The 27925-nt window shown below is 41.2% G+C and overlaps 1 protein-coding gene across 2 annotated transcripts in view; it reads right to left on the minus strand.

Annotated features, from left to right (window-relative positions):
- Nucleotides 1-27925, minus strand: part of Dscam (DS cell adhesion molecule) — a 577624-nt gene that overhangs the window by 205205 nt on the left and 344494 nt on the right. For both annotated transcript variants that reach the window (XM_021184771.2, XM_029470764.1), the window contains exons 9-10: nt 12596-12874; nt 2251-2370 (exon numbers count right to left, since the gene is read on the minus strand). In XM_021184771.2, the coding sequence (XP_021040430.1) occupies nt 2251-2370; nt 12596-12874 (399 nt within the window). The remainder of the gene's footprint in view (nt 1-2250; nt 2371-12595; nt 12875-27925) is intronic.

A 27925-nucleotide genomic window follows, 5' to 3' on the forward strand; every position in this document is an offset into this window, starting at 1 on the left:
TCTCTCTCTCTCTCTCTCTCTCTCTCTCTCTCTCTCTCTCTCCATTCTTTAAGACTGAGTTTATCCATGTAGCTCTGACTGTCCTGAAACTCTGTAGATCAGGCTCACCTTAAAGCTCATTCTATAGATCAGGCTAGCCTTGAACTCAGAGACCTGCCCTCCTCTGCCTCTTAAATACTGGGATTAGAGGTGTGCACCACTACATCCAGCCTGTAAACTTCATCTGAACGCTGGCAGTCATTAACCATCCCTGCTGATGTGTTACTATAAACTCTACATAGACATGTCAAAAGACATGGAAAACATCATTATTTGATGCCATAAAAAGAGATCATAACATACTATTGACTGGAAAATCATGATTACAAGTCAGAGGTGATCAGATGTTAAAAACCATACCTGCACATCTGCCACTGGGAACTAGCCAGACACCCCAGACTAAAAGTAACAGCAACCTTTTCCTGTTATTTATTTATTTATTTATTTATTTACTTATTTACTTATTTGTCATCTTGCTATTTGTGAGGTGTTTCACACTTTAAAGACTTGTTTTCATGGTTTCTTTTTTCCCCATCAATAATCTAAATTTCCATATGAAATTTATAGATGAAGAAGCTACCATGATTTAATGTGAGTATCAGTGACAGGAAAAGATAAAATATGGGTACCATCTTTAGCAAATATGGGGCTATACAGTGGGCATTCACAAACAGATAATATGCATAGATAGACAAACGAACATCAAGCCTTGGAGAATCCCCAAAGGGGGAGCAGAAATGTCAGGTAACAAAGAATGAAATATTTTAAGCAGTATTAGTAATCTGAATATGCAAGTTTTAATTTTTCACTCTCAAGAGCATGATAACACAAGGAAGAAGATCTTATCTACTGAAGAGAGAAGGAGACATACCCTTTGGGGGCAAAGTCCCCTTGGGTAAGACAGACTAAGAGTCTTGCATGGAGTCATGCTGGCTCAGTGTTCGGAAGTTACCTATACAAAATAATTACTCATATGCTCAACGAGCTGCATGAATAGTGCTCTGTTGCAGGGGTCTTCACAAGGGCAAAAGCCTGGAGACAGCATTAGGGTGAAGCAGAGAATGTGTCGAGTGGTAACATTGAAAATAATTTTGATGGTAAATGCCACAGAAAATGTTCATGTTGTCAAATATGCTGAGGATAGGAGCTAAACTAAATTTGTTCTGATTTTTTTTCATTTAAATACAGTAACACAATATGGGGCTCTAGATATGGCTTCAAGTAAGGCTCAGGGAAAGAGATTCGAAGTAGCAGTTTTTGTCTTTCAACAAGGTGATTCCAACAGGTGGAAGAAGATCTACAACAGGGAAGGTTTATTGTTTTGTTTTTTTAAAATTAGTTCTCTTGTTCTCCCAGTCACTATCTAAAGCCCCTTTGCTATGCCAGCCAATCTACACCAGGAAGATGGTGGTACATTCACCATTTGCTTTGCCTTCTATTGTGGTTGAGTTCATAGGAAGAAAATACTTTTATTGTAAAGAAGAAAACCTAGAACGCAAGTTGTGGTTAAGTGAGCAGGGAAACAAACATACACATGGTAATCAATGATGATTGACACATCTTTCCCACTGGGGGAAGAGTGTGATTGGCCAACGGACTGGTTCATCTCCCTCAGGAGATGGCATTACCATTGGCTTCCAAGTCATACATTGTAATTTAACAAATGCTCACTATGTAATCTACAAATGGGATGAGCTGTCACTCTCTTGAGGAGGAGGCATGGCGTGTTAGTTGTGGAAGCAGAGACCCTAGCCACTATCTCAGGACTGCTGTTGAAAGCAGCACCCTTGGATGATCATATGTAGCATTATACATTATCCAGACAAATATAAAAGAATCAATTATCTTAACTCTAGCCGCTGAAAAGCACAAAGTGCCAGGCACTAAGGAATAATTTCCATCAGTGAATAATTCTAACACTGGTGCCTCCCTCCTTATATTTGTGTTGGCAGGAGCCCAACACAACCATGGTCACAATATAGACAAGAAGGAAGTATTTCTCCAGGGGCTGAAATCTGTCTTTCCAGGGACATGTTAGGGGCACTTTCATCATTTGAATTATAAGTCCTGCGTTATCTACTGGGATGTATCCAAGATGGCTTAGGGTGAGGGAGGATAATATATTCACCTTCAAATAGCTCCAAAAGGACAAAATTGTTGACAACACACTGTATGTTTAGCACACAACAGACAGTTCAATCAACTTCATACCTTTTGAGAATTTCCACACAATTGTAGGCACAGGATAACCCTCCGCAGAGCAATTGAGAATCACTGCTTTGCCATAGATCCCGTCCTGGTCCCGGGGCTGTACCACGAACTTAGGGGGAACTGAAAAGAGAGATGTTGTCATTCAGAGAGGGCCACTGATTAAATCTGTGATCTTATAAAACAATTCTCTCTGTAAACCTTCAAGTAAGAAGAATGCTTCACACAAATACAAAGACAATAGCCATGTTGGCAGCTCAGGATCAATGGAAGAAACAGTTTAGGTGCTGGTGGGTCTTCTACAAATTGGTTTTAGTGGAAAGGTTTTTTAGTAGGGAAATTGCTCTTTCATAGATATGTGGGCATGTGATACTCAATTTTGTCAGGGATTTACTCCATACAGAATAGAATCACAGACAGTATATAAAAGAAGAAGTAAAGTATATGATGTTCCTAAAATTGTACTTATAAAGGATGAGTGTTTTCTTGGTTAAGGACTGTTCAGTCTTGGTGAATTTCTTCTAGCAGAAGATGGAAGTGCTGACAAGTACTTTCCCCAGAGGTAGCAAAGAGCGTGGTATGGTGATGAACTTTGCCCCGGATCTCACCAGGACACATTAGTCACTCTTCCAGATATGTCATCACCAGGCAGGAGCAAAGTATAACTACAGAGACTGTTTAATGGGGGGGTGCCAGAATCACTCTAGTGTCCTCACAAAACCCACGAAATTCAGAACCTGGTTGTGTAGTGAATTCTGTGAGGTGCTTCCCTCTCATATATTATCCCTGGATAGATCCATCCCAACCTATAGCATATTCAATTGTCTGCTTACATTGCTTTGTGCTAAACTGGTAGTAGTGTTTGAGTGTTAATGAACAGGTCACCAGTCTTCTACAAATTGTGGCATCTGAAAGTGGCCTAATCTCAGCACATTTCAAGCAGACTGGAGACGCCCATGGAGGGACTCTCAGTGAGATAGCCATGCATCACTAAGATTAAACATACAACATACGGATGTGTTCCCTTCCTTCCCACATCTGGCAAAATCAATCTCACTAGTTTTAGATTCTGTAGTTTCTAATGTTGAGATACATGTATGGACCTTGGTGCTGCAGACAGATGGGAATTCCAGCTGGCACATGAAATGGACTGAGGAGGTGCCTAGGATCTCACTGAAATAAGCAGCTTAGAAGCATGTTGAAATGATGCAAGCCACAGTGAAGATCAGTTGGCCCAAGAAGTAACCAAGAATGGGGTGGGGTGGGGGGAATCTATCCAGACTAGAGAAGCAGCTGGAGATGAAATTCAGGCTGTGTGTTTCTGTTTTTTTTCATCCAGCTTTTTGTAGAACACATTAAACATGGAGAGGTAACAGTGCTGAGGAAGAACACAGCCCAGATGAACACCTCAGTCTCGGGTTCCAACCTTCTATATAAATTACAAAATGACTTGACTTCCCAATATGTAAATTAGGGATAATTGTGGTACCCATTTCACAAGACTACCATGGGGAGAAATCGAGTTGAGATTCAGAACGTTAGCACTTTGTTGGAAAAAAGAAAGGATTCTAGGAGTCAATTCATTTAGTAAACTCAGATCCCCAGCTTTGAAGTAAACGCTCTATTCAGCAATCAGATCTGGAACATTTGTAAACTGCCCAATGATTTCACTTCAGATAATTAATATTTTGAGAATAATGCATTCAATTCAGATGTATATATACTTGGAATAAATTAATAAAAGTTGAGTGCCTTAAGGCCAGGAGATATTTCTTGGAAAATAAGAGATTTTTTTCTTCCCTCCCTTCTTCTTACCATTCCTCTATCTTTCATTCCTCCCTCCTTCCTCTGTCTTTCCTCCCCTCCTTCTTTCTTTTTCCCTTCCCTTTGTAAAAATATTACTTTTTAAAAATTTTATATCTGTGGGCATTTTGCTTGCGTGCCATGTGTGCACTGACCAAGTAGGTCAGAAGAGGACATGGGATCCCTGGAATTGGAATAACAGATGATTGTGAGCTGTCCTGTGGGTGCTGAGAATTGAACCTGGGTCTTTTGGAAGAGCAACCAGTGTCCTTAGCTGCTCAGCCATCTCTCCAGCTTCTGTTGTTAGAGTTTTCTGAGATAATGTCTTGCTATATAGCTCAAGTTGGCCCCAAATTTTTGACCCTCCTACTTCTGTCTCCCAAATTGAAGGATGACAAGGAGTTCCACCATATGTACCACCACCCCACCCCAAATTTTCTAATGAAGATGATCAACAACCATCAGGGTAGATTCAAAATTTTAAACATCATACTAGACTCACTGTCCATGGTATGAGAGGCAAATCTGTAGCTAATTCTGCCAAGAGGAAGAGCTGCTTCTTCACTGGGTGAGACACCCAGCTACACATTCTCAGTTATCACTCATCCATAGTCCTCTACTCAACTTGGCTCTAAGCTTAAAAAAAAATATGCTCAAAAATGAATCAAAAATGTCTATATGGGCTATTAACACATGGTAAGGATAATATAGTTATAGATGGAAATGGTCCCTTGATTGGTAGAATAATCCTCCTAAATTATCAAGAATATTTTTAGATACTGGCAAGGATATCCTGTGGGTTCCCCAAGTAGACTTTTATCTCTTATAATAGAATCCCCTCTTCTAGTCCCATATTGGTACATGCTTTCATAAAATCCCAAGACACAAATGAGCAGGCTTCTGAATTTTTATGGGAAAGAGAATATTTAATGGCTCAGTTTTATCCACTATTCATATGCAGTGCTACTTCAGACAACATTGAAGAAAATATATATCACCGAGCACATAACTAAGCCACATCTTAACACATCCCATCACATGGAGGATGGGAACCTCATGGGTTTGAGGTGGAGTCTTGAGCTTTGCCTTTCTTATGAGCTCCCAGGTGATCCTAAGGCTGCCAGTCCAGATGTCATCCTTTAATAATCCTTGTTCTGAATGGCTCCTTAGAAAGCACCGGGTATGAAGGAGCTGTAGCTGACCACAATGGCAGCTCATGCATTAAAGCAACTTTTACTGCTTCCTGCTTTCTTTGATCTTCCTTCATCTTTCCTCTTTCTCTGGAATACAGGATTTACATCTCAACTAAGTGGTTTGCAGCCAGTTCTGATTGCACTCTGCTCTCAAGAGAAATAAAGCTATGTAAGGTGAGGATAATATTGTCTCTTATCTCAAATGATCTCCATTTGTCATTTATGCCTGGTGTCATTTCTGTTACCAGTGCCCCATTTGAATCTCTTCTCCACCCAGTAATGTAAAGGTTGCTTGGGAAACCATCACATGCTCTCACGGGCCCTTGGCCATGCCCAGGTCCCTACACTGCTTTGTAGGCTCTTAGCAACCTCCCTCACACACACACAAACCCGCCCCATACCTGCAGGCTTTTTTGAAGCCATTCCAAAGCTATTCCCATTCACTAGTTCTCAGGATGGTCTTGCTTGAGTCTTTATACTCCCTTCTGTGCCTTTGTTTGATGCATTCCTATTTGTCATTTCTTCTGCCTCAGCTGAAAGCTAATTTAACCAGGTACCTTTCCTGATGCTTTAGTGGAGACTGAGACTTCTCTGAATCCTCCCCAAACCCCACTCCCCAAGCCTTTGTTACAACTGCTAGGTATTGCTTGTCTAATTGCCTGTCTCCCATATCAGGCTCTGCACCTTGTGATAAAAGAATTCAGGTGCAGGGACTTGGGTGTCATTTTGATCACATTCAGGACATTCACTGCTCTTAGGGGAGCTACGGCCTCTTCCAGTAACCATATGCTCCAGCCAAAACTCTTGGTATTTTCATGTGATGAATTTCACCAATTTGATGTTTGGATCGTGCGTGAACCAAGTGCCAGCTTGAGTTCTGTAGCTAATGGCTAAGGCCCCAGTTCGTAATGTGGATTTATCTCTGAACAGTGACAGGATTTCTCTCTGACAGTGATCAGGAAGAGTCTTAGGTTACTATTCCTTACAATCCCTGGTCATAGGGTAAACCCCACTATGCCAGCTATGCAGATGAGAAAGTCAAGCCTCAGAGAAGTCAGACATGTTTCCAAGCTCACCCAGATGGTGAACATACAGAAATGTGGGCCTGGTCAGCCTTCAGAAAGTTCTAGCATCACATCTGCACCTTCTTTTTCTTCCTGAACTGGCTTACATATCAAGGCGATGGAGCTCACTCCTCTGTGAATTCTGTGGTCATATCTAGAACACCAATCTCCCTGTTATCAAGGTATGTTTTGCTCTTGTAATTAACAGCTTGTCACTCCAAGACTCCCAAACCACCCTCACAGTGACAGGCAATTTCAAGACCTCTAAACCACCCATTCTATGTTGACATTTCCCAAGCTACATCTCAGACCAAGACTCCTCAGTGTGTAAGAGAGGCACTTCTTGATTCCAGTGAAAGATTAAAGTAGAAGGCACAGAGTAATTTGCTGTGTTTTAGATACTTTCATGTGATGTATTTCATCTATGTAATGCTTAGATCCTTCATAAACCGAGTGCTAGGTCATGTCCTGTCGTTAGTGGTTAAGGCCCCAGTTTGCATGTGGATTTCTATCTAAACAGTGACAGTGAGCAGAGAGAGTCTTAATTTCCCCACTGCAGTGGTGAGCTGGCTGCTCCCTTGGGGAGGAGTGTTATCATGCCTCCTCACACTGATTTCCACACAACTGGTCACTAAGGGCATCAAAGAACCTTATGTAAACCATCCCCACCCTGAGTCCTTCCTGCAGCCACCACCAGGTGTCTCTGCTTTTCATCTTGTAGGCATCCAGCTCAGTTCATTCTAGTGACTCATGCTAATAATTAATTCCTATGACCTTGAGATTTTTCTTAGGACCCGGGACCTCGAGTGTGTGAAGCAAAGTTAACCCTGCAGCTGACTTTCCTTACATATCTCAATTAGCACCTTCTGCTCTCTCCTATCTCCCTCCCTTAGAGCCAGTAGGATTTCCCAACCTCAGCCTTTCTTGCTCTTATCCTATCATGTTGTTGTTTGCTAAAACTTCAGGATTCCCTCCCTTGTTCCTTTTAGGATGCAGTGCATATATCCACTAAACTCAATGCATGTGACCTTCCTTCCTTCTTCAGCAGATGGTTTAATGCTTGCCACATTGCTTGACCTGTCTCTATCTCTGTCCTACTGATCTGGATGAGTTTCTGTCACCTCAGGGACTATTCCAGGGTCCGCTAAGTATGTGTGGTAAGTGCATCATTGCTGAACCGTAGAAGAAGGGAGCAATGAAGTAAAATTAGACACAAAGACACAAAGCATCATTGGGAAGATTTTTTTTTTTTTTTTGGAAAGACTGTCGTGGATAAAGACTTAGAGAAAAAGAGCGTGCTTAGAGAGCTACATATTCCACATTTGTGGTTCTTTCATTTTAGCCATTACTTTGATGAAATAATGGGAGGAAAAGCAGCCAGCAAGGACCCTGACATTAGTTTCTTGCAGGGTTGCTAGATATTTTTTTCTCATCAGATTTCGTTTTTCACTTATGTGTATTTTGACTGCATTCATATTTATGGGCTGTGTGTATGCGCTGCCTACTGAGGCCAGAAGGGCATCAGAGCTTCTGGAGAAGGACTTACCAGTAGATGTAAGCCTTTGCATGGGTGCTAGGAAATGCACACGCGTGTTCTGCAAGAACAACCAGTGTTGTTAACTGCAGAGCTTCCCTCCAGACCCAGCCGCTACTTACAAACTAGTTGAGTTAATTTTATGACAGGACAATTACCTATCATGAAAAATGTATGATATAAATTCCCAAACTGGTTAGCTCTATATTTTAGTTCAATTTTAATCTTTAAATCAGAATATTTTTTTCGGGAAATATTTTTTTCACTTAAAATTTTTTGAAATTATAATATCATTTCTTCCTGTCGTTTCCTCCATCTAAACCACTAAACACACACATACACTATATATATATAAAACATATAATATAATATATAACATATACTACAATACATAATATATAATATATAATATTATACATATACATACATGCACACACATGGCAACTATATATCAGCTATATATAACAACTATATATATATATATATATATATATATATATATATATATATATATATTCCTAAATATAACTTGCTCAGTCTGCATAATGTTATTTATATGTTTGTCTTCAGGATCAACCATTTGGCATGAGACAACCAGCTGATGTGCTTTCTCTGGGGAGGATTCTTTATCTCACCCCAGCATTCCTGAAGTTCTTTGTGTATAGCTGAGGCTTTGTGATCTTTCCCCCATCCACTTGGATGTCTACTGTTGACCTTGTTCAGCTCATGTTTATGTGGTCATGTTGTTGAGACCTTATGGGTGTATCTTATGACATTACTAGGTGGATAATGGAAGCTGGAATGTCTTAGGTTTGCACCCATGTCCCCTCATCACAGGGCCTGTGGAACTCTCACTCCCTCTATATTAGGCAAATGTGTGTGTTGTGGTTGGAATATAGAATGTTGCCAGGTGCTATGTTTTTGGACACTGGAATTTCAGCTGTGGGTGCTGTTTTAGGATATTGTGGTGCTTAAAGGGCAGGGGACAAGGCTGGTAAAGGGGTGTTACTAGGAAATAGATCTTGAGTATTACTCCCTTTGCTTTATAGCTCAGCCAAACCTTCATGGAACAATATAGTATGATATACTGTTGAAGCTTCCTACAATATATGCATATATAACACATATAGATACGTACATATAAAAATGAGTTAAAATATAGTTATGCTATTACATGACAACTGTGTCCCCACTATAGCTAATAAACAAAAAGCATAGTACCAAGAACAAGTTACCTCTTTTGGAGTGGTTCTACAAACCCACAAACATTATAGGCTTGCTATTGGCTGCCCTTCAGAACTTGATAGTAAGACTTTAATACTGAAGACACCAAATATTTGAATCATAGACTATGGAAATATCAATCTGATACAGACCTGGAAGCCTCACCTTTCATGGCTAGCATTTATTGTGCTAAAAGTGCTATGAATGCTAACAGAGGGGAAAAGCAATTGTCACCCTACCCAGCTATGAATCCTGTGAGCTACAATAATGACTGGCAGACACACCAGCTGGGACAATCGTGGCTCAAATACTGTGGGAGTAACCAACTATTTTATGATTGGATTAAAAACTCACCCCACAAGATGAAACCCATACATAGCATCGTTATTGGGTCAACTATGGGTATAATATTAAACTGATTCCTAATGAGTTATGATTATATCCACAGACCTGTGTATCTCTCAACTCCCATCAGAGAAGCCTGATCACTTGTGGTCTCTGTGTTGATCTATTTGCAGTATATGGTGATTGACATAGAGAGCCTCCACTCATCAAGGTTCAGAGAATAGGAAACAAAGACTTCTTAGCTCTGATTGGGCCATCTATATAACAGCTCCTTCCATCAAGGATGAGGATTATTGTGGAAGAGGAAGTGCTAGAGGAAGTAGATAAACATGAGGAAACAATGTCCTCTGAATGCAACCGGCCAGCTACACATATTAACTCATGGTGATCATGACAGCATTCACGAGTCCCATAAACAAGAAGCAAAGAAATAGTATGGAGAGGGGAGGTAGGCATAAAGTTCTACTCATAGCTAAGGAGCTACTATCAATTGATAGCTACTAAGAGAACAGTCAGTTTCCTTTAAGAGTTGGCTCCTAGTAAGCTGACCACTCTCTAGTGAAAGGCCACATATCTAAGAGTCTATAGGCATCACAAATTAGAATTGGAGGATGTTTTTAAAAAGGCACAAATTTGCGTAGGTAGGGAAGGGGTGGGTAGATCTTGGAGGAGTTGAGAAGAGGTAGATAAGGCATTTACAATGAGAACATTGTACAGAGTTCTCAAAGAACTATTTGTTTGTTTGTTTGTTTGTCTGTTTTTAAAAAGGCAAATCAGTGTATGTCACCACCCTGGTTAGTCTCTAGTCAAGAAGGAGAAAGACTTGGAAAATAATCACATGGTTAAAACCCAGGAGACCAATAGACTACGTGTCAGAATCAACCTGTAAGCTTCATGAACAGGTGAGACCCGATCCTCCTCTAAGATGGCTGATAACAGTATGGGCTGCTGATTGGAAACTAGGCCTTCTTTACAGGTCCCTGTGACATTTTGAAGTTTGGCAAAACTTGAGAATCACCTATCAGTGATTTTGAAGAAAAATTTAATACTTTCCCACAGATATGGGAGATAGATCTATTTCTGAGGATGATCATTTAATGGGTCTGGGTTAGGACCAGAAATCACACTTTAATGTACTGGGGCCTCTCCCTTAGTCTTGTGAAGATCATATGCCCCAGTGCAAGGGAACGCCAGGGTCAGGAAGTGGGAGTGGGTGGGTTGGGAAGCAGGGCGGGGTGGGGTATAGGGGACTTTCGGGATAGCATTTGAAATGTAAATGAAGAAATTATCTAATAAAAAAAATGTCGTGGCACCTCTGTGGTGCAGTTCACTTGAGATTCTGCCCCAGATCACCTTGTTATCCCTGAGTTTTCCCATTACAGTAGCTGGATTTTGCAGCCTGTTCCATCTTCAAAGCTCTGTCACCCTGCTGGTGATGCACCACATGCTCAACAGATGATAATTTTTGAAGAACAAGTTCATGATTAATGAGATTATACTCTACACTATAACTTAAAGTGTGAGATCAGTTCTACTTCTGCTGACCTTGATCTTGGCCAAAATAATGCCAGTTGCTGTTTTTACAATTCCAAGTAATAACTAAAAAAAAAAAAAAAAAAAAAAAACCTATTCAGCCAGCTCTTTTTTATCCACTGTTTTTATTTCCTGCCCTTGATCCTTCAGAATAGATTATATTGAAGACAGTCTAGGCACTGTTATGCGCTTCACAAACAATGGCAGTTCTGCTTGGAGGAAGAATTGGGAAGGAGAGAAAAAGGGGGATTTCTATTTTCATTTATCTCTTTAAATGTGGGGGAAGAGGAGAGGTTTCCTAGTTCTCATAGCCATGTGTATCTTCTGTTCATTTTTAATAAAGATCTAGTTCGTTGCTTATTTGTCCATTGTTTTTATTTTATTTATTTTCCCAACTGTGTGAAGTTGGCTTCTCTCGATGACTCCCGGGTGCACAACATTCTCTGTGCTTTGTGGGTGAGTATGAAGAAATGCATTCATTTCTGTCAGAAAAGGAGAGGTGCAGAGTGGACATGGCTCCAGACTGAGGAAGGACAGAGAACCTTTGCTCTAGGAAGTCTGCTATCAATGGTCCTCAAGATAATAATGCACAGAGACCCTGGTGTATGGGGGCTTCAAAGGGCAAAAACAAAAACAAAAACAAAAAACCAGCATTCACATACACCTTCCTTTCATAGTTACCTCCTCAAAGCACATGAATATTGCTCCCTTAGAGAATCAGTAAATCCCACCCATCTGTACTTGACAGGTCTGCTGGCAACTAGTGCCATGTCATACTTGCAGTTTGAACCACCACCACACTCTAGTTGTCTGAAGCAAAGACTTGAGGCAAAACCAGCACACCTTTAGAGGACTGACATCACTGCTGGTGTTTAATATGTGCCAGCCCATGCTGTTTTAATCACCCATGGATTCTATGGCAGTGATCCTAACTTAAACCATTGCAAAGGCTTCCCCAAACCATGATGCATTTAACACTAAATAGAAATGAGGAACAAAGAGTCTCACATCTGTAAACTCACTGCTGTGGTGCAGCTCTGTAGAAAAGCTGTGGTGCAGGGTACCTATACATGTTATTTCTTAAAGATTTTACTCTTAATTATGTGGGAGGGGGTTAGAGGTGGGGGAGTCTGTGAGTGCAGGTGCTCTCAGAGGCCTCAATCTTCTGGAGCTGGAGTTACAGTTGTGGTTGTGAGCTACTGAACCAATGCTGGTCACAGAACTCAGTCTTCTACAAGCACAGTACATACTCCTAACTGCTGGGTCACGAATCCAACCCAATAAATGTTCAACAGTCAACAGTCCAAATGATTAAAATACATGACTAAGATCTTTATACGAAAGAAATATAAGAAAATCAAGGCTAACAAAACTTTTCTCCTTAGAAACTTACATGTTCAGCAGAAGACCTGTTTCACCGGACCCCAGGCTTCCCTTGTATATTTCTAAGCAAATATATCTAATATGTTGGACATATTGAGATTAGACAAACATAAGTTTGTTTCAGAGTTTAGAGGAATAAGCATTCTTCTATAGCTGTGATTCTTTTTAAGTGGGGGAATAGTGAATTTCTGTCCCTGATTCTTTTCTCGGAATTTCAAGCCACGCACCATCATTGAACACCGCCACGTGGGATACATCTCTCCACTCACCTCTCACAATCAGCTGACTCTGGTGTTCCACGGCTGCTGCCTCATTTCTCGCAATGCAGGTGTAATTCCCATTGTGCATTAGGGAGAGGTTGGAGATCCTCAGGGAGCTGGTGAAGTCAATGTTGTCAATGGTTACCCCGAGGCTTGCTGGAATTGGCCGGCCATCCTTCTGCCAGGTGATGGTGATGGGTAAGTCCCCTGAGACCACCACACATGGGATGAAAACCCGCTGCCCGATGGAGAATCTTGGGAACTCAAAAGGTTGGATGAAAGGTGGAACTAGAAAGAAAAGGATAACAGAGAAAAGGTAAGAATGAATGTTTGACGTTTTACTTGTGTATCCTTTTCTTAAGCCAGTCCCTCAACGAGTGTGCAGTGATCCATGAATACAGCCCAGGAGTATATGAGCTATCGAAGGCTGGCAAGGATACCTTGGCCACTCAGATTTCCTCAGCATGCTGAACGCAAGGCATGGCTCATTTGTCATTCAACAAATCTAATTCATTCAATGCAACTTTAAACAGTAAAACTATTTTTGGCTGGCAACATTTAAGTCGTGCTGCAGTGTGAAAACCATGAGAGGGCTTTGTGCTTGGCATATTCACCAATATTTGTACATGTGTTGTGCAATGGACACTCTTGTTCTCCTCTCAACTGCTGCTGGTACTGTCTGGTACATTTCCAGTGTCAGCACTCAGCACGTTCACATGACTAACTAGTAACAACTGTAAACTATAGTTTCTTACCTTAGGCAGTTGGGGTGATCCACACTCCTTAACTTTGAAAGTTCTGTAGATAGCATGTTAATTTATGGATGGACCCATGCCAAGGTGCCTGAGTTGCTGGACTGTGTTGCTAATAGAGCTGTCAGTCTGGCCAATCACAGACTAAACAGTTTAGAGGGTTCTTTCATAATGTAATCCAGTCTATAAACTGCTCTTTGTCTTCCTGCCTTAAGACCATGCTTCCTTGGGTCCTTCTTCAATGACCTTGGTAACACTTTACATCATAGACTAGTCAAAGTAGAAACAAAGAAGCCAAGTTGGAACCCTAGGAGTGGGCAGGTTATTAATGTACTGTCCATGTTGGTGTTATTCATGACCTCACTGTAGATGGGGAAACTGAGCCTCTAATGTGTTTCTTTGCACTTCGACTTGGAATGAGTTTGTCTTTTTAGGAGAGCTCAAACCATTTCCTTCTGGTTAAAGTTGGAGCATATATTGCTAGGCATTATTGTTTTTTTTTTTTTTTTGGCATGGCCTTTTTTTTTTTTTTTTTTAAAGAAAAAAAAAACCACATGTTTTCAAATCCAAGAGTTTGGAAATAACATATGATGCAAACTTGATTCCAAAGCTCAGAGCAACTTGTAGTAAAAAAGACATTATACCAGATGAGCTGACAGAAGGGGGATCAAGCACCAAGCTGAAATCCATAGGGTCATTAATCCACTACAGAATCAGTTCTGTTATCAACTTGAGGGAGTTGTAAGAGACACAGCCAGGAAGACTAAGCGCAGAACCATGTGCTCAATCCTTCATTCACTTAATGAAGTGTTCAGCAAGCACCTGGTATGTGCTTGGCCACTGTTGTGTGCACTGAGCCCAGCAATAACCACAGTGAATGGGCCTCTGCCAAGTGCAGTATTCATGAAGACACAGACAGCAGATAGCAACTCAGCAGGGTCATGGCTACTTGGAGACTTGACATTATTACTGTTGCTACTACATGCTCTCAGAAGCAGCTGCCAAAGAACTCAGGATGGCAAACACAGCCCAGAGCTAGAAGGAGTAGTCTTGAGGAGGCTTGAGTTTCATCTTAACCAGAGAAATTTAGAAACAAACACTGTACACAGCCAATGCCCAAAGCATCACAGCTCTCAATATAGGGTCATAGTTCTGGGTTTACAAAGAGCTGATCTGACTCTGATGCTAAGGGCAGGAGGGTGAAGAATGGGACAAGTGAGATGTGATGGGGCACACCAGCAACCAGCTGGGGAAACAGTGATAGGCCAAGGACACTTGTATTTCTTCACATCTTGCCCCAGCTGATATAAATGTTTACTACATGTGCAAACAGTATTCACAGTGACTATCAGATTTTTAATGCTTTGTGATATAAAGGATTACACTATTCATCCTTACCTTCTTACACACAGAACCCTGGTGATTATCATACTTAGACAAACACAGCACCTGACTGCTGCCTTGGTGCTTGCTGTCAGAATAGCAGACCAGTTCTCCAAGGTAAGAGCTTTGGAACTAGGCTGAGCAGTTTCCCACCCAGCTGTGCTACTTAAGATCTGCATTTAATCAGTCTATGGGCCTTGATTCTACTATGTATAAAATGACAACCAAAGCCAGAATCCTTAATTAGTTGGCCCAGTGATTTAATAACCCTAGGTAGCATCTAAGTGAGTTTTTAAGCATTGATTCAGGTCATGTGTCTTTAAAAGGAGAAAAACCAACAATAAAAACACAATGAAAGAATTAAATTTCCCTATGGGTTTTCATAGAAAGGAAAAATATACATAAATACCTATACATATGTGTGTGTGTGTGTGTGTGTGTGTGTGTGTGTGAGGTGTGTGTGTGTATTTGAGATGTGTGCATACACTTATGAGAGCATGTGTGCACACTGGCAGGAGAGCAATCTAGGCTGTTGCTCCTCAGAAGTATCTTGTCTTTTTTGAGACAGGGTCCCATTTGGTTGGAGTTCACCCAATATACCAGGCTGGCTGGCTAGAGATGCCCAGGGACCTGCCTATCTCCAACTCTCCAATGTTGGGATTAGTAACATGTATCCCCATACCCAGTCTATTTCATGTGTATATTGGGATCGGACTCATATCCTTGTTGTTGCAAGCTAAGAAGTTTACTAAGACATCTCCCCAGCACAAGGAAGGGATTTTTACATAACCATTTAATGATGAAAGAAGTTTAGAATATAGGATGTCAGTAATTGTAAAGTCTAGCAATGATCCCTTAAACTGGGAGAGTTCTAATACAGAAGAATGACATGTGCAGACTATTTCCTAATCGTAGAGAGTGGGGCTTGTCAGGGTTTCCTGGCTACCTCACTGCTCCGGGAGACCCTATCTCAAGGGAATACGATGGAGAAGAGTAAACCAAGATATCCAACACCCCCCTCTGCCCACCCCACTCCAACACTGAATGCTTTCCAGAAATGCACAATACTTTATTTTGTCAAGCAATGAAATTACAAAGGACACCACTACAGTTTTGTAAGTAATGACAGGCATGGCCTTGAAGCCACACTGCTGAGGAGGCAGGTGTTCAACACACTGAGAATCAATGCTACAACTGGAGAGTTAGAGACTCAGTGGTTAGTAGTACTGGCTACTCATGATGAGGTTCAGTCAGTCCCCAGCATACTGGATCAAAATTGCCCAAAACTCCATTTAAAGGCATCACAGTCGTGTTTGCATCTGACATTGTGCTGATCACCTGCCCCATTGGAATGGGCCTCCTTTTTAAAGCAGATTAAATACCTGGATCAAATAACTACCTACATCACCGATGTGGCCTCTTGCTTCAGTTAGAGTCCCATGTTGGATGACAAACTGTTGCACATTCTCTCTGAGGCTCAATGCAGAGGTATAAAGCTCAGGTGTCCCTTGTAATTGAATGGAGTAACAACAACAACAAGCAACAACAACAAACAACAACAACAGTAATACCACATTTCTATTCACAACTTTTAAAAATGTTGAACCACATGATCAGGATATTCTGACTATTCAATCCATTCTGAATATCCTCTTCAATGAGGCAAAGCTCCCGAATCCAGCTGACAGGAAAAGCTGGCAATATTACAGGAGTGAGGATTCTGAGTGTGATATGCACTGGGTTTTGACATAACCTTTCCGTAAGAAGTATGTAAATAACTGCTAAATGTCATCCATTACCTGCTTTGTGTATTTAGGATGGCAGGGGCCTTTCTCTATGGGGCCGAGAGCCTTCCACTACCGCAAATGCCAGATTCTCCTCTTCTTCCTTCTAAACTCACCCTAGGAACGTTAAATCAGCTTGATCTATTTCTACATTTTACTCTCAACAATTAAAACTATATTCTGTTTAAAAAGGAGTCTGGTATATTATGTGTTGCATATAGGTCAATCTTAGGCAATTAGCAATATCTCATCCCACAATTTGAGAGTGATGTGGAGAATGGGTGTACTCACCCTTGTGAATAAGTATAGAGGCCAGATATTGGTATTGAGAAACCTTGGGCCAATGGCTTCTCTACATCAGTTTTGAGACAGGGTATCTCAGTAAACCAAGGACTTACCATTTTCACCCCAAACACAGGGTTACAGGAACTGGTCCTAACACTCACCATTTTGTGGTGCTGAGATCTGAACTGAGTACACGAAGACCTTTGCTTTTTAAATCTTCCAGGATACAGAAATGGACATCTCTCTTAGCTCTCCTCTTTCTATTTCCTTCCTCTGCTTTTTATAATAAGTTATTTCTTCTCATTCTCCAAAACTTTTTCTTCATTCTTTTTGTGGCTGACATATATGTGCATGGTGTTTATTTCTGTGTGTGGATGTGTTAGTGTTAGTGTGTGTGTGTGTGTGTGTGTGTGCATGAGTTAGTGTGTGTGTGCATGTATTTCTGTGTGTGTGCATATATTTCTATGCATGCATGTGTTTGTGTGTGTGTATGTATTTCTCTGTGTGCATGTGTTTGTGTGTGCACATACGTGCAGTGGTAGAAGCACATGTGTGTGAAGAAGTGTCTTCTTCAATCATTCTCTACTTTAGTTTGTTTGAGCCAGGGTATATCATTAAACCTGGAGCTCACCAAGTCATCCAGACTGGCTGACCCAGGGGTCTTCCTGTCTCTACTTCCTCAGTTCTGGGATTACTTCTATGCTAAGTTCTGAGAATCTGGACTCACTTCTATTTTTGTGCAGCAATCACTTTATCAACTGTGCTATTTCCTTAGCATCCTACCATGTTCTTTAACATCCTGTCTCCTTTTGGGAGAACTGTATCTTCCAAAGTCACCTCTCTCTTCAGATTCTGTACAGTATAAGGAAGCCATTGCTGTGAACAGCCTATCAGAGTTCAGTCCTAATGACATGCTGCCTGAAAGGCCATTCCCTCATGAGACCTGGTCAGGAATTGCCCAGACATCTCACTGGCCGCTGGCCATGCACATGCCAACTGTAGCTACAGAATGAACAGCATGATGCTACTGACCTGCTGGGCTTGCAGCCAAGTACACCAGCCCCAGGCTGTTCACAGAGAGACTTGACATGCTTTAAATCTCTCTAACTGTAGAATACGACTCATTAGAACATGGCATATAGGATACAGATGTGTCTTCTACTCACTATGGGAACCTTCAGTTTAAAAGTTTTGGTAGAACACATCCTGTTGGCTGATGTGATTTTGTGGTTTATGTAGAATCACCCAGAAAAAGGAAATAAATCAACTTTCTTTTTAATTTCCTACTTATTTGTAAAATAAGTATCTTATATGTTTTAATTGCGTAATGATTTTTGGAAGAAAATTCTTAAGGATAGTGGCATGGGTTTAGACTCTTGAGTCGTGAACCACCCCAATGTCCTCAAGAATGACTTAAAATAGAGAATGAGGTTCATATGTCTGAGATGTCATAGTCAGGATATAAATAGGAATAGACACTTAGGGCATTTAACTCTTGGTTCTTCCCAGCCATGAGGGAAATGGTACCAACACATGGTCTTGCTCAAGTTGCTAGGGCATTCATGCCATCTATAAGTTTCTACATGGGATTCACTCCCCTGACCTCTGGCCAGCAGCTGAAGTGGGCTCACAGGGAATTAGGCTGTGGGTGGGGTCTGCCTTGCTCCGGGAGCAAGGGCACCAGGCTAGCATTTAGGATGTGAGAGGCAAACAAAAAAAGAAGAACGTTGCAGCCAGAAGAACTCAGACTGAAGCACACTGACAGAAGCTTGGCCCTGTGTTCGGCCTCTCACTCTGAGTTGCCCTTGGGCTTCACGATGAACTTATATTAAATGACACTCAGATGATGACCTAGAAAAAGCAAGGACAGCGAGAGCTTGCAGGGCATCCCACAGTTCTGCCTGCTGTGGGGATGGCTGTGGAGCTAGGAGATACAGCTCCTGGGGCATGGTTGTGAAGCCCCTTGGGGGTTGAGTTATAGGATTTCCTTAATGTTGTGTCTTGGCACACTTCCAAAAGTTCAAACCATGTAGAGTATATGATGTTTTAACAATCCCTGTTTTCCTCAAAGGTATTCATGGCTTAATTAAGTTCGATTTGGGGGCGTATTTAAATCATGTTTCTCACTTGAGCAACCTTTGCTCAAGTGAGAAACATCTCTCTTTGAAATCTAACTTCCTGGAGAATCAGCCAGCAAGAGGATGTAGTGTGTGAAAGTGAACATATAGATTCATTAGTAACCTAATGCTGCCTGTGGATGCTGCTGTGGATCCATCTTCATTGCTTTTACTTATTTTGGGGCTATTACTGAAGAACAATCGCCATGTGGGCGAACTCTTTTTCAATTTAGCCCTTCTATGCCTGAGCAAACAATATCTTGCTAGCTTTCTCTGGAGCAGAAAAGGAGAGATGCTGTGGAGAGGAACACAATTTTGAAGTGTCTGGGATTGTTTCTCATTACCTTAGAGAAAAAAAAATGACCTGTACTACTGTGTTTATTTGGTTGTTTTTACAGTAGCTCTTAGTTCAGTTAGAACTGAAATACCACCTTTATCTGTAATATTTCAAATAAACATGGTGGTGTTCTCTTTCCCCCGTGCCAAGGGGATCCAGTGGCTTCCCTTACGATTGTGAAGGTGCAGGTTTATGTAGGTGAATCAGAACAGTGATGCTATCACAGAAAAGAGCTAGGTTTCTTCCCCACCATGGTGACTCTGCTCCCTTTACGACACACACTCTCATGGTCTAAGATGTCATTTTTAAGCTGGTTTGAAATTCTGTGCATTTCAATGCAATCTGGTTAAAAAAAAATCCTGTGTGATGAGTTGGAAAGAATTTTATGTTTGTTTAGATGGGCTTTCCATGTGTGTTGGTCCTAGTGCAACTTTGTGCCAGCAAGTATGAAGGGCAGACAACTTCAGATGTTATTCCTTGTTCCTTGAGATAGTGTTTCTCACTTGTCTGGGGCTCCCCAGTGAGGCTAGCCTGGCTGGCCATGGAGCTCTCAGGGATCTGTAATCCCTAGCTAGGATGACAAACCCCTGTGACTACACCCAGCTCTTACTGATTGGGCTGGTTTTGTTATTATTGTTTTCTGGATTTGGGGAATGGAGAACAAACCCTCATGCTTGAAAAGCAAGGACTTTACTAACTGAGGCTTCTCTCAGGCTCTAGATTGGCTTCTGATGCACACACACAAGATAAGCACACAGTGAAACTATGAAAATAGAAGATATTCATAGTCAACCTTGGTAATGGAAGAGAAAACCAAATAAAAGTACAGGATTTACAGCCACTCTGTCATCAACAACCAGAAAGGCAGTCCTGGATGAGATGTGGGGGATGGCATTCAAACACATGGTGGGTGGCAACAGAAACTGACACAGAAATTTGGGAGACCGGTCAAAACCAGTTAAACTGGGCTGCCTATGAATTCTATTTCTGTCTATAAATTTCTACAGATGCTATACTAAATATATCTACAGAATGTCTATGCTAACATGTATGACAAAGAGCTAGGAGCATGATGGCATGATTAGCCTCTGTGTTCTTATGTGTTTGTCTATGAATAAAGGCACAGAATTTTGTTGAAAGTAAACATTTACTACATTTAAACATGTTTAAGTGTGTGTGTGTGTGAGAGAGAGAGAGAGAGAGAGAGAGACACAGAGAGAGAGAGACAGAGAGAGAGAGAGACAGAGAGATATCAGTTATGATGGTTTGTATATGCTTGGCCCAATGAGTGTAGCCTTGTTGGAATAGGTGTGTCACTGTGGGCATGGGCTTTAAAACCCTCGTACTAGCTGCTTGGAAGTCAGTATTCTGCTAGCAGCCTTTAGATGAAGATGTAGAACTCTCAGCTCCTGCACTATGCCTGTCTGGATGCTGCCATGTTTCCACCTTGATGATAATGGACTGAACTTCTGAACCTGTAAGCCAGCCCCAATTAAATGTTGTCCTTATAAGAGTTGTCTTGGTCATGGTGTCTGTTCACAGCAGTAAAACCGTAAGATGGCAATGTTATTGGAATTTTAAAAGACAGGTTAAGAGAAGACAAGAGAGGGGCTTTGTGTGGACAGACGGCAACAGTGTGGCCCACACACAAAGTTGTCAAAACCAAACAAATATCCCAGTGGGTAGCATTGTCAGGGACTCTGTTCATGAGTCCCAAGCCATGTCTCCATAGCTGGTTATGCTTTCCAACAAAGAGGCCTGGTCTTCATGATGGCGATGACTCTTTCCTATTGCTTCAAGACATCAGTCAGTGCCCAGAGGGCTGTGTTTCTTTGAGTGGCCCCACAAAGAAAAATAGCTGCTAAGCTCTGCAAAGCACAACACAGATCAACATGGTGTCTCAGAAATGCATCTCAGGAACATGTAAGCTCCCTGATTCACATACAGATTTGGTTGATTTCCATAGACAAGAAGGAGAGCTGCCAATGGCTGCCCTGAACAGAAAAATTGGTTCTGGGAGAACGGGAGGTTATACCCAGCATAGGGAAGCATTATTATACATGTGCACAGCCATGTAGAAAGAGAGCTAGGACTTGAAGTGCAAGGAGCCAAAAGGAAGGCCCTGCAGGCAAAGCCTAGAAATGCCAGGGTGCAACCTGCAGCAAGAGAGGCTGAACTACATCAATACCAACTTCATTAGCATCCCAAAGAGCCTATTATGATATCTTAGTGTATGTAGATAAGCACATATTAGATGTAGTACTTATGTATATTGACATATGAGTGAAATGTACATATGCCTAGTGGTATATTTTACCACATGAGTTTTATTAGCACATTAATAGATCTTCATATTTACAACTAAAGTGATATAAATATTACTAGCCCATATGTGTACATAACCCAACATGATTTCATTGAACATACATTTGGATATTTATTTATTTATTTATTTTCTTCTGGTTTTTCGAGACAGGGTTTCTCTGTATAGCTCTGGCTGTCCTGGAACTCACTCTGTAGATCAGGCTGGCCTTGAACTCAGAAATCTGCCTGCCTCTGCCTCCCAAGTGCTGGGATTTATATTTTATATTAATTCTATGTACATAGCGTATGATTTTGAATAATTGAAAGTTTTTAATTTTAATTTAAAATACCATTATTAGGGGCTAGAGTGGTGGCTCAGTGGCTAAACGGACCTATTGCTCTTGCGAAGGACTTGAGTTCAGTTCTTATTACCTATGTCAGATGGTTCACAATTGCCTGTAACCCCAGCTCCAGGGGAATTAGACTTAGCTGGTACTTATACTCAAATGCAAATGCACATATACACACAGGCACACGCACACACAGAGGCATGCACACACAAACACACAATTTAGAGTAAAATAAATCTTCAAAAAACAAATAAATAGTATATCCTAACCTGAGCATGATGATCACTACTATATGAATGTGTTCCAGAGTGTATGTGAACACATGAATGTAGGCATGTGTATACATGTGCCTGTGTACATATTTGCAGAAATTAATTTTGACTTTTACAAGGAAAACATAATTTTACTCATTTAATTTCTTTCTTTCTCATCACTGTTTCCTTAAAAGTTCTTATGTTCAGCGAGCATACCAAATACTGAAACACATTTCTCCTACATCAAAAACTTTCCACTGAACTGAAGACCTGTGTGTTCTGACTCCACAGTGAACAGTATATGTTGTCTCCTTTGCCTCTGTCTAAGGAAAAGTGCCTAGAGATGATTTTAATGAAACATTCAATCATGTGCTCCCTTGAATGTTCCCTGCTTTCTCTTCTAGACTAGAGGAGGAGAATCACCAGGAAAACCGCCTTTAGGAGGAGGCCATGCTAAGGGAGAAATATGAGCTGCGTTCTGAGCATGGCTTCAACAATCTGCACTGAGCAGAACAGGTCGGTGCCTGTGCTCTGAGAAGACCTCCACAGGAGCTGAGGAACTGCAACCATTCACTCCAACACACTGGACAGAAACCTTTCCCTGTGGAGTTAGAGAACAGAATCTTGACAACCCCACCAGCCTTCTCAGACCCCACCATAGTGCTGACTTAAAGGCAAATGTAAATCCCTGCTTGTGACACTGAATTACCACAGGTCATGTATTGAATATGTAACCTGCATGTTGCTGCCTCTCACTGTTTCTTCTCTATTGGTTATAATAGAAACTATACATTCCCTAAGTTGCTGTTGGGAAATCAATGAAAACACGTAACAGATATTATTCTTTGGTTACACACAAATGACCTCTGCAGACAAGATTGAAAGCATAAAATAACCTGGAAATGCTGGGCTTTCTGTTAAAGATACAATGAATCTCTCTAGAAACAAGAGAATTTGTTTGTTCGCAAATTGCAGAAAGTGGTGGCGGCCTTCAAGAGAAGAGTTTCAGGCCAAAAGAGCCAGAGTCTGGATACTTGTGGCAGTTGATGGTGTTCAGGGTGGGCCAGCAAATTAGCAACTGTTAGAGATCTTGAGGACCACTTGCCAAGGGTATTTCTGTGGGCCCAGGACACATGACCACAGTTGCCAGGAGGTCCTGAAGAATGTCACCATTAGAAGGTAACATCCTAGCTGCTTACCAAGAGGTGGAAGTGTGAAGATTCACACTCTGCACTAGTTTGCTTTTAAACAGTCTTGTTTTACAGCCCAGACTAGCCTTGACCTTTATCCATATCTCTTTTTGTTTGGTTGGTTGGTTTTTTGGTTTTTTGAGACAGGGTTTCTCTAAATAGCCCTGGCTGTCCTGCAGCTCACTCTGTAGACCAGGCTGGCCTCGAACTCAGAAATCCACCTGCCTCTGCCTCCCGAGTGCTGGGATTAAAGGTGTGCGCCACTTCGCCCGGCCCTTTATCCATATCATAATGCTCCTGTCTCCTAAGTGTTGCAATGATAAGAATTTACTACCATACCAGGCTTGGTACTGTTGGTAGTGAAAGTGAGGTGTGTGTGTGTGTGTGTGTGTGTGTGTGTGTGTGAGAGAGAGAGAGAGAGAGAGAGAGAGATGTCTATATGGTATATGTGCACATGTGTGTGCATGAGGAAGCCAGAATATGTCAAGTGTCTTACTTTATCATTTAATATTTTATCCCCTTGAGGCAAGGTCTCTTGGCAAACACGGAGCTATGTGGACAGGCAGCAAGTCCCAGTGATCATCCTGTTTCTACCCTACAATGCTAGGACTGACTAAATTACTGGTATGTGCTCCTATGCCTAGATACTTCCATGGGTGCCAGGGATTCAAGCTCAGGTCCTCATGCTTGCACAATAAATGTTATTATGTGCTGACCTATTTATTAGTTATGTCTCCAGTTTAATTTTCTCTCTCTTGTCATCTCAGATTAGGCCCTAGCTTGCTTTCACCCAGGCTCACTTTTGACTCACACCCCAACTTCCTGCCACAGCCTCCTATGTGCCAGGATTTAAAGTTCTATGTTTTTAGAGAGCAACATTCTTGGCTTTTCTGGTAGCTCCTTCACAGGCCCTTTGACTCACTGCTCCTCCAATCCTGACTCCCCACTCAGCATGAGTGACTACAAGAAGACCCACCATGGGTTGTGCTGGCATCGGCAGTCTTGACTACACGCCTTTCCTTTCTTCTAGTCCTCTGATTATGTACGTTTCAACTCCATGACAGAGTCACTGTGAGCATTAATTAAGATGACACATAGGAAAGTGTTTTGTAAACTATGAAGCTTTTTATCAATATAAATAGAAGGTGACATTTTTTTTTAAATCTAGCAGGCAATTAACTTTCTTGGCACTGTTGGTCTACAGCAATTAGAACACCCAGTCAGGCAAGCGCTTAAGTCCAGGAAGGCACCAACTCAGGAGAAGAAAATGATTTGAGATGTGCTACATATAAAACTGCACAAGACAAAAGAGAGTCTTGATCTTTCCTTCTGCCCAGGCAATGGAAGCTAACACAACATCACCACTAAGTGTTGAACATATTTCAAAACTACTTAGATCTGACCAAGATCAGTAATTGATAGGCTGTTTGAATCAGTTATTGAGGGATTTTTTTCTTCCCAAGTAACCAGACATATACAACAAAATAAGCTCAATGGTCATAACTATTATTATGAAAAAAATATAGTGAAAAATATTCTTTCCCCTTTATATCCTCTAAATACACATGCATACATACATACATATATGCACACACATGTATACAAGCATACAACATGCATGTGTACAATTACATATATGGCTAGATATTCAATATCTTGGATGAGTATCCTTGAAACAAGATAAAAATGGTTTGCTTTTATTATTTGTAGCAGTATTAAAGGAATTGAATGGGTCAAACCCTAGTTCCTAAGGAAATGGATGTGTGTGTGTGTGTGTGTGTGTGTGTGTGTTTGTGTATGTCTCTGTCTGTTTGTGTGGTTTGTGTATACGTGTTTATGTGTGTCTGTCTGTGTGCCTTTGTATGTTTGTATGTATTTATTTGTATGTCTGTGTCTGTATCTGTATGTGTCTCTGTGTGTTTGTATGTATTTATATATATATGACTGTGTATATGTCTATATTTCTGTGTGTTTGTGTGCACATGTCTACGTGTGTGTTTGTATATATGTCTATATTCATGTGTGTCCATATAATATATGGACAGATGATAACCATGGCTATCTTCTCTGAGGTGCTATTCACAGTGTTTTATTTTGTGACAGGGTCTCTCATTACCCTAGATCTAGACAAGCAGGCTAGGATAAATGGCTGGTGAGTACCATGTATTGTCCTGTCTCTTTCTTTCCTATTTGAAGATAGCAGCATGCTTTTTTTACATACCTGATTGTTTTTATTAGTTCTCCTGGAAATTGTACAGTGTGTTTTGATCACATTCACCCATCCCCTAACTCGTGCTGACCCACCACTTGTCCCTAAACACCCAATGTTGTCTTCTCTTTTAAAAAAATATCCAGTAAGCCCAATCTATGTTGCCCATATATTCTTGGATGTGTGGTCTTCCATTGGAACATGGTAAACTCACCAGAGACTACAATCTTAAAGCAAACGGATTCTCCCTCTCCCAGCAGGTATCAATTGCCAATAGCCCCTCAGCTACGGATGGGTCTCTGCTCCCCACTTCCCACTCCATACTAGCATTTGGTCTATCCTGAGCTTGTCAGGTCAACAGTAGTGAACTGTTGGAAAAGTCTACTACTGCAAGAGAGGTATTGACCTTACAGGACACCTTATTTTTAAAGTATAGGTCCCGAGGGTCCAAACTTGAGTCCTTGTGCTTGCAAGGGAAGCCATCTCCCCAGTCCGGGACAGAAGCTTATGAAGCTACAGATTTACTCTTCTGAAATAATTCAATAAAGCACTGTCTGAGACTCATGTGGATGGTAACAGGGCTGGTTTAGGTAAATATGACAGCAGGGCTGTGTTCATCAAAGCAAACACTCATCTTTTGGATCAACTCAGCTGACTCTTAAGCTTAAATCTCATAGCTGAAGGGAGTAAAGGTGGTCCGTTTTTAAAATGTCTTCACAGACAACAATCTCATGTAATTTGTATATTACATTTCACAATGCTTAAAATGCAAATTTAAATATGCAGAAGTTGATTTGGCTGGGCATTTGCAGACCCAAAGGCAAAGCTAAAATTCTGAATAATGTATAATTGTTACCTATATGAGCAACTAGAAGTCACCTCAAACAAGAAATGCCACAGTAACCTTCAATCAATAAAGGCTACAAACATCTTGCTAAGGTATATACTTTGAATGAAATAAAAACCAACCAACCAACCAACCAACCAACCAACCAACCAACCAACAAAACAGAGAAAGCACTTAGCTATCATATCACTTTCCAGAAAGTTTCTCTTTTATGTCAAGTTCTACATAGGCATATACAAGGTTGCTCTATCCACCTAGCCTTCCATTTCCTATTTCAGTGTCTAACATTTTGTCTACTAGGTATATCCAAACCTTTGAACATTGCAACACAACACACAACACTGTCATCCTTAAATTCCCCACTTCATAACTACACAATCAAGCACCAAAATATGTTTTTAAAAAATCTTCTTATAATGTTTTAAGTAGGTTTATGATTGTGCACAGGTGGTGCTTTCATTCACAGCTATTCTAGCCTGTGTGAAGTTGTGAATGACCTGGATAAAATGGAAAAATCAAGTACAAGCTATGTACAACACTATTCAGCATTTTTTGAAGCCAGAGATGTCAATGTCTGCAGTGACATGTACAGGAATAATTTGTTTCTACTATCCATCTGTCCTAGTTAGCTTCAATTCAATTGCCCAGATCATATTTGCCTGTGGGTATTATTTTGATCATTAATTGGTATAGATTAATCCCACTGTTAGTGGCACCATAGATGGGTGGTCCAGGGCTGTATGAGAAAGCTAGCTAAGCAACAGTCTTTGAGTAGCATACTTCCAGGGTCTTCATGTCTTGAGTTTCTGCCCTGAGTTCTCTCAACACTGGGCTATGACCTGAAAGTAGAAGTCGAATGAAGCCTTTCCTCCCCTGAGTTGCTTTTGATCAGTGTTTTATCACAGCAACAGAAAGGGATCTAGATCATCACCAACAGAATCCACAAATTTCCAGCATGTTCTATAGCCTTAGCTTACCGGTAAACACAAGTTTTCTAACTCAGTTGTTAGAGGAGCATGCTATTCTCACACTGTGGGGTCTGTTTGGTGACTTCATCTGCCTTCTGGAAGGCATTCATTCATCAGAGACAGGCCAGGGATGGTGGCTGGCATGTTCCTGTTGCTATGTGTCAAACACAGTTTGGTTTTGGCACAACACACATCTGAGAGGTGTCTGACTGTTTGCATAGCTGTGGTTGATTATAGTGCTTTGCCCCGCCCACCCCCATCGTCCTGAAGCATGATTTCTATTTGGCTTGTATTGCCTAGTCGGGTTCTCACTACACTCAGTGTTGATTTCTTATGTGGAAGATCCTTTACCATGGAGTGCAGTTTATTTTCTAACAGATTGCCCTGTGAAAGGGCTGTTCTTATTGGGAAGCTCTTCCTGAGTGACATAAACAAACGTTCTGAAGTCCCTGTCTGTCCCTCTCAGGATCTTACAACACCTGCTGCATTTGTTCATGCCTGATAGATTTGTTCACACCTGTTGCATTTGTTCACACCTGCTGCATTTGATCAAGCCTGC

This window comes from Mus caroli, chromosome 16, assembly GCF_900094665.2.
Source record: "Mus caroli chromosome 16, CAROLI_EIJ_v1.1, whole genome shotgun sequence".
Taxonomy (NCBI): domain Eukaryota; kingdom Metazoa; phylum Chordata; class Mammalia; order Rodentia; family Muridae; genus Mus; species Mus caroli.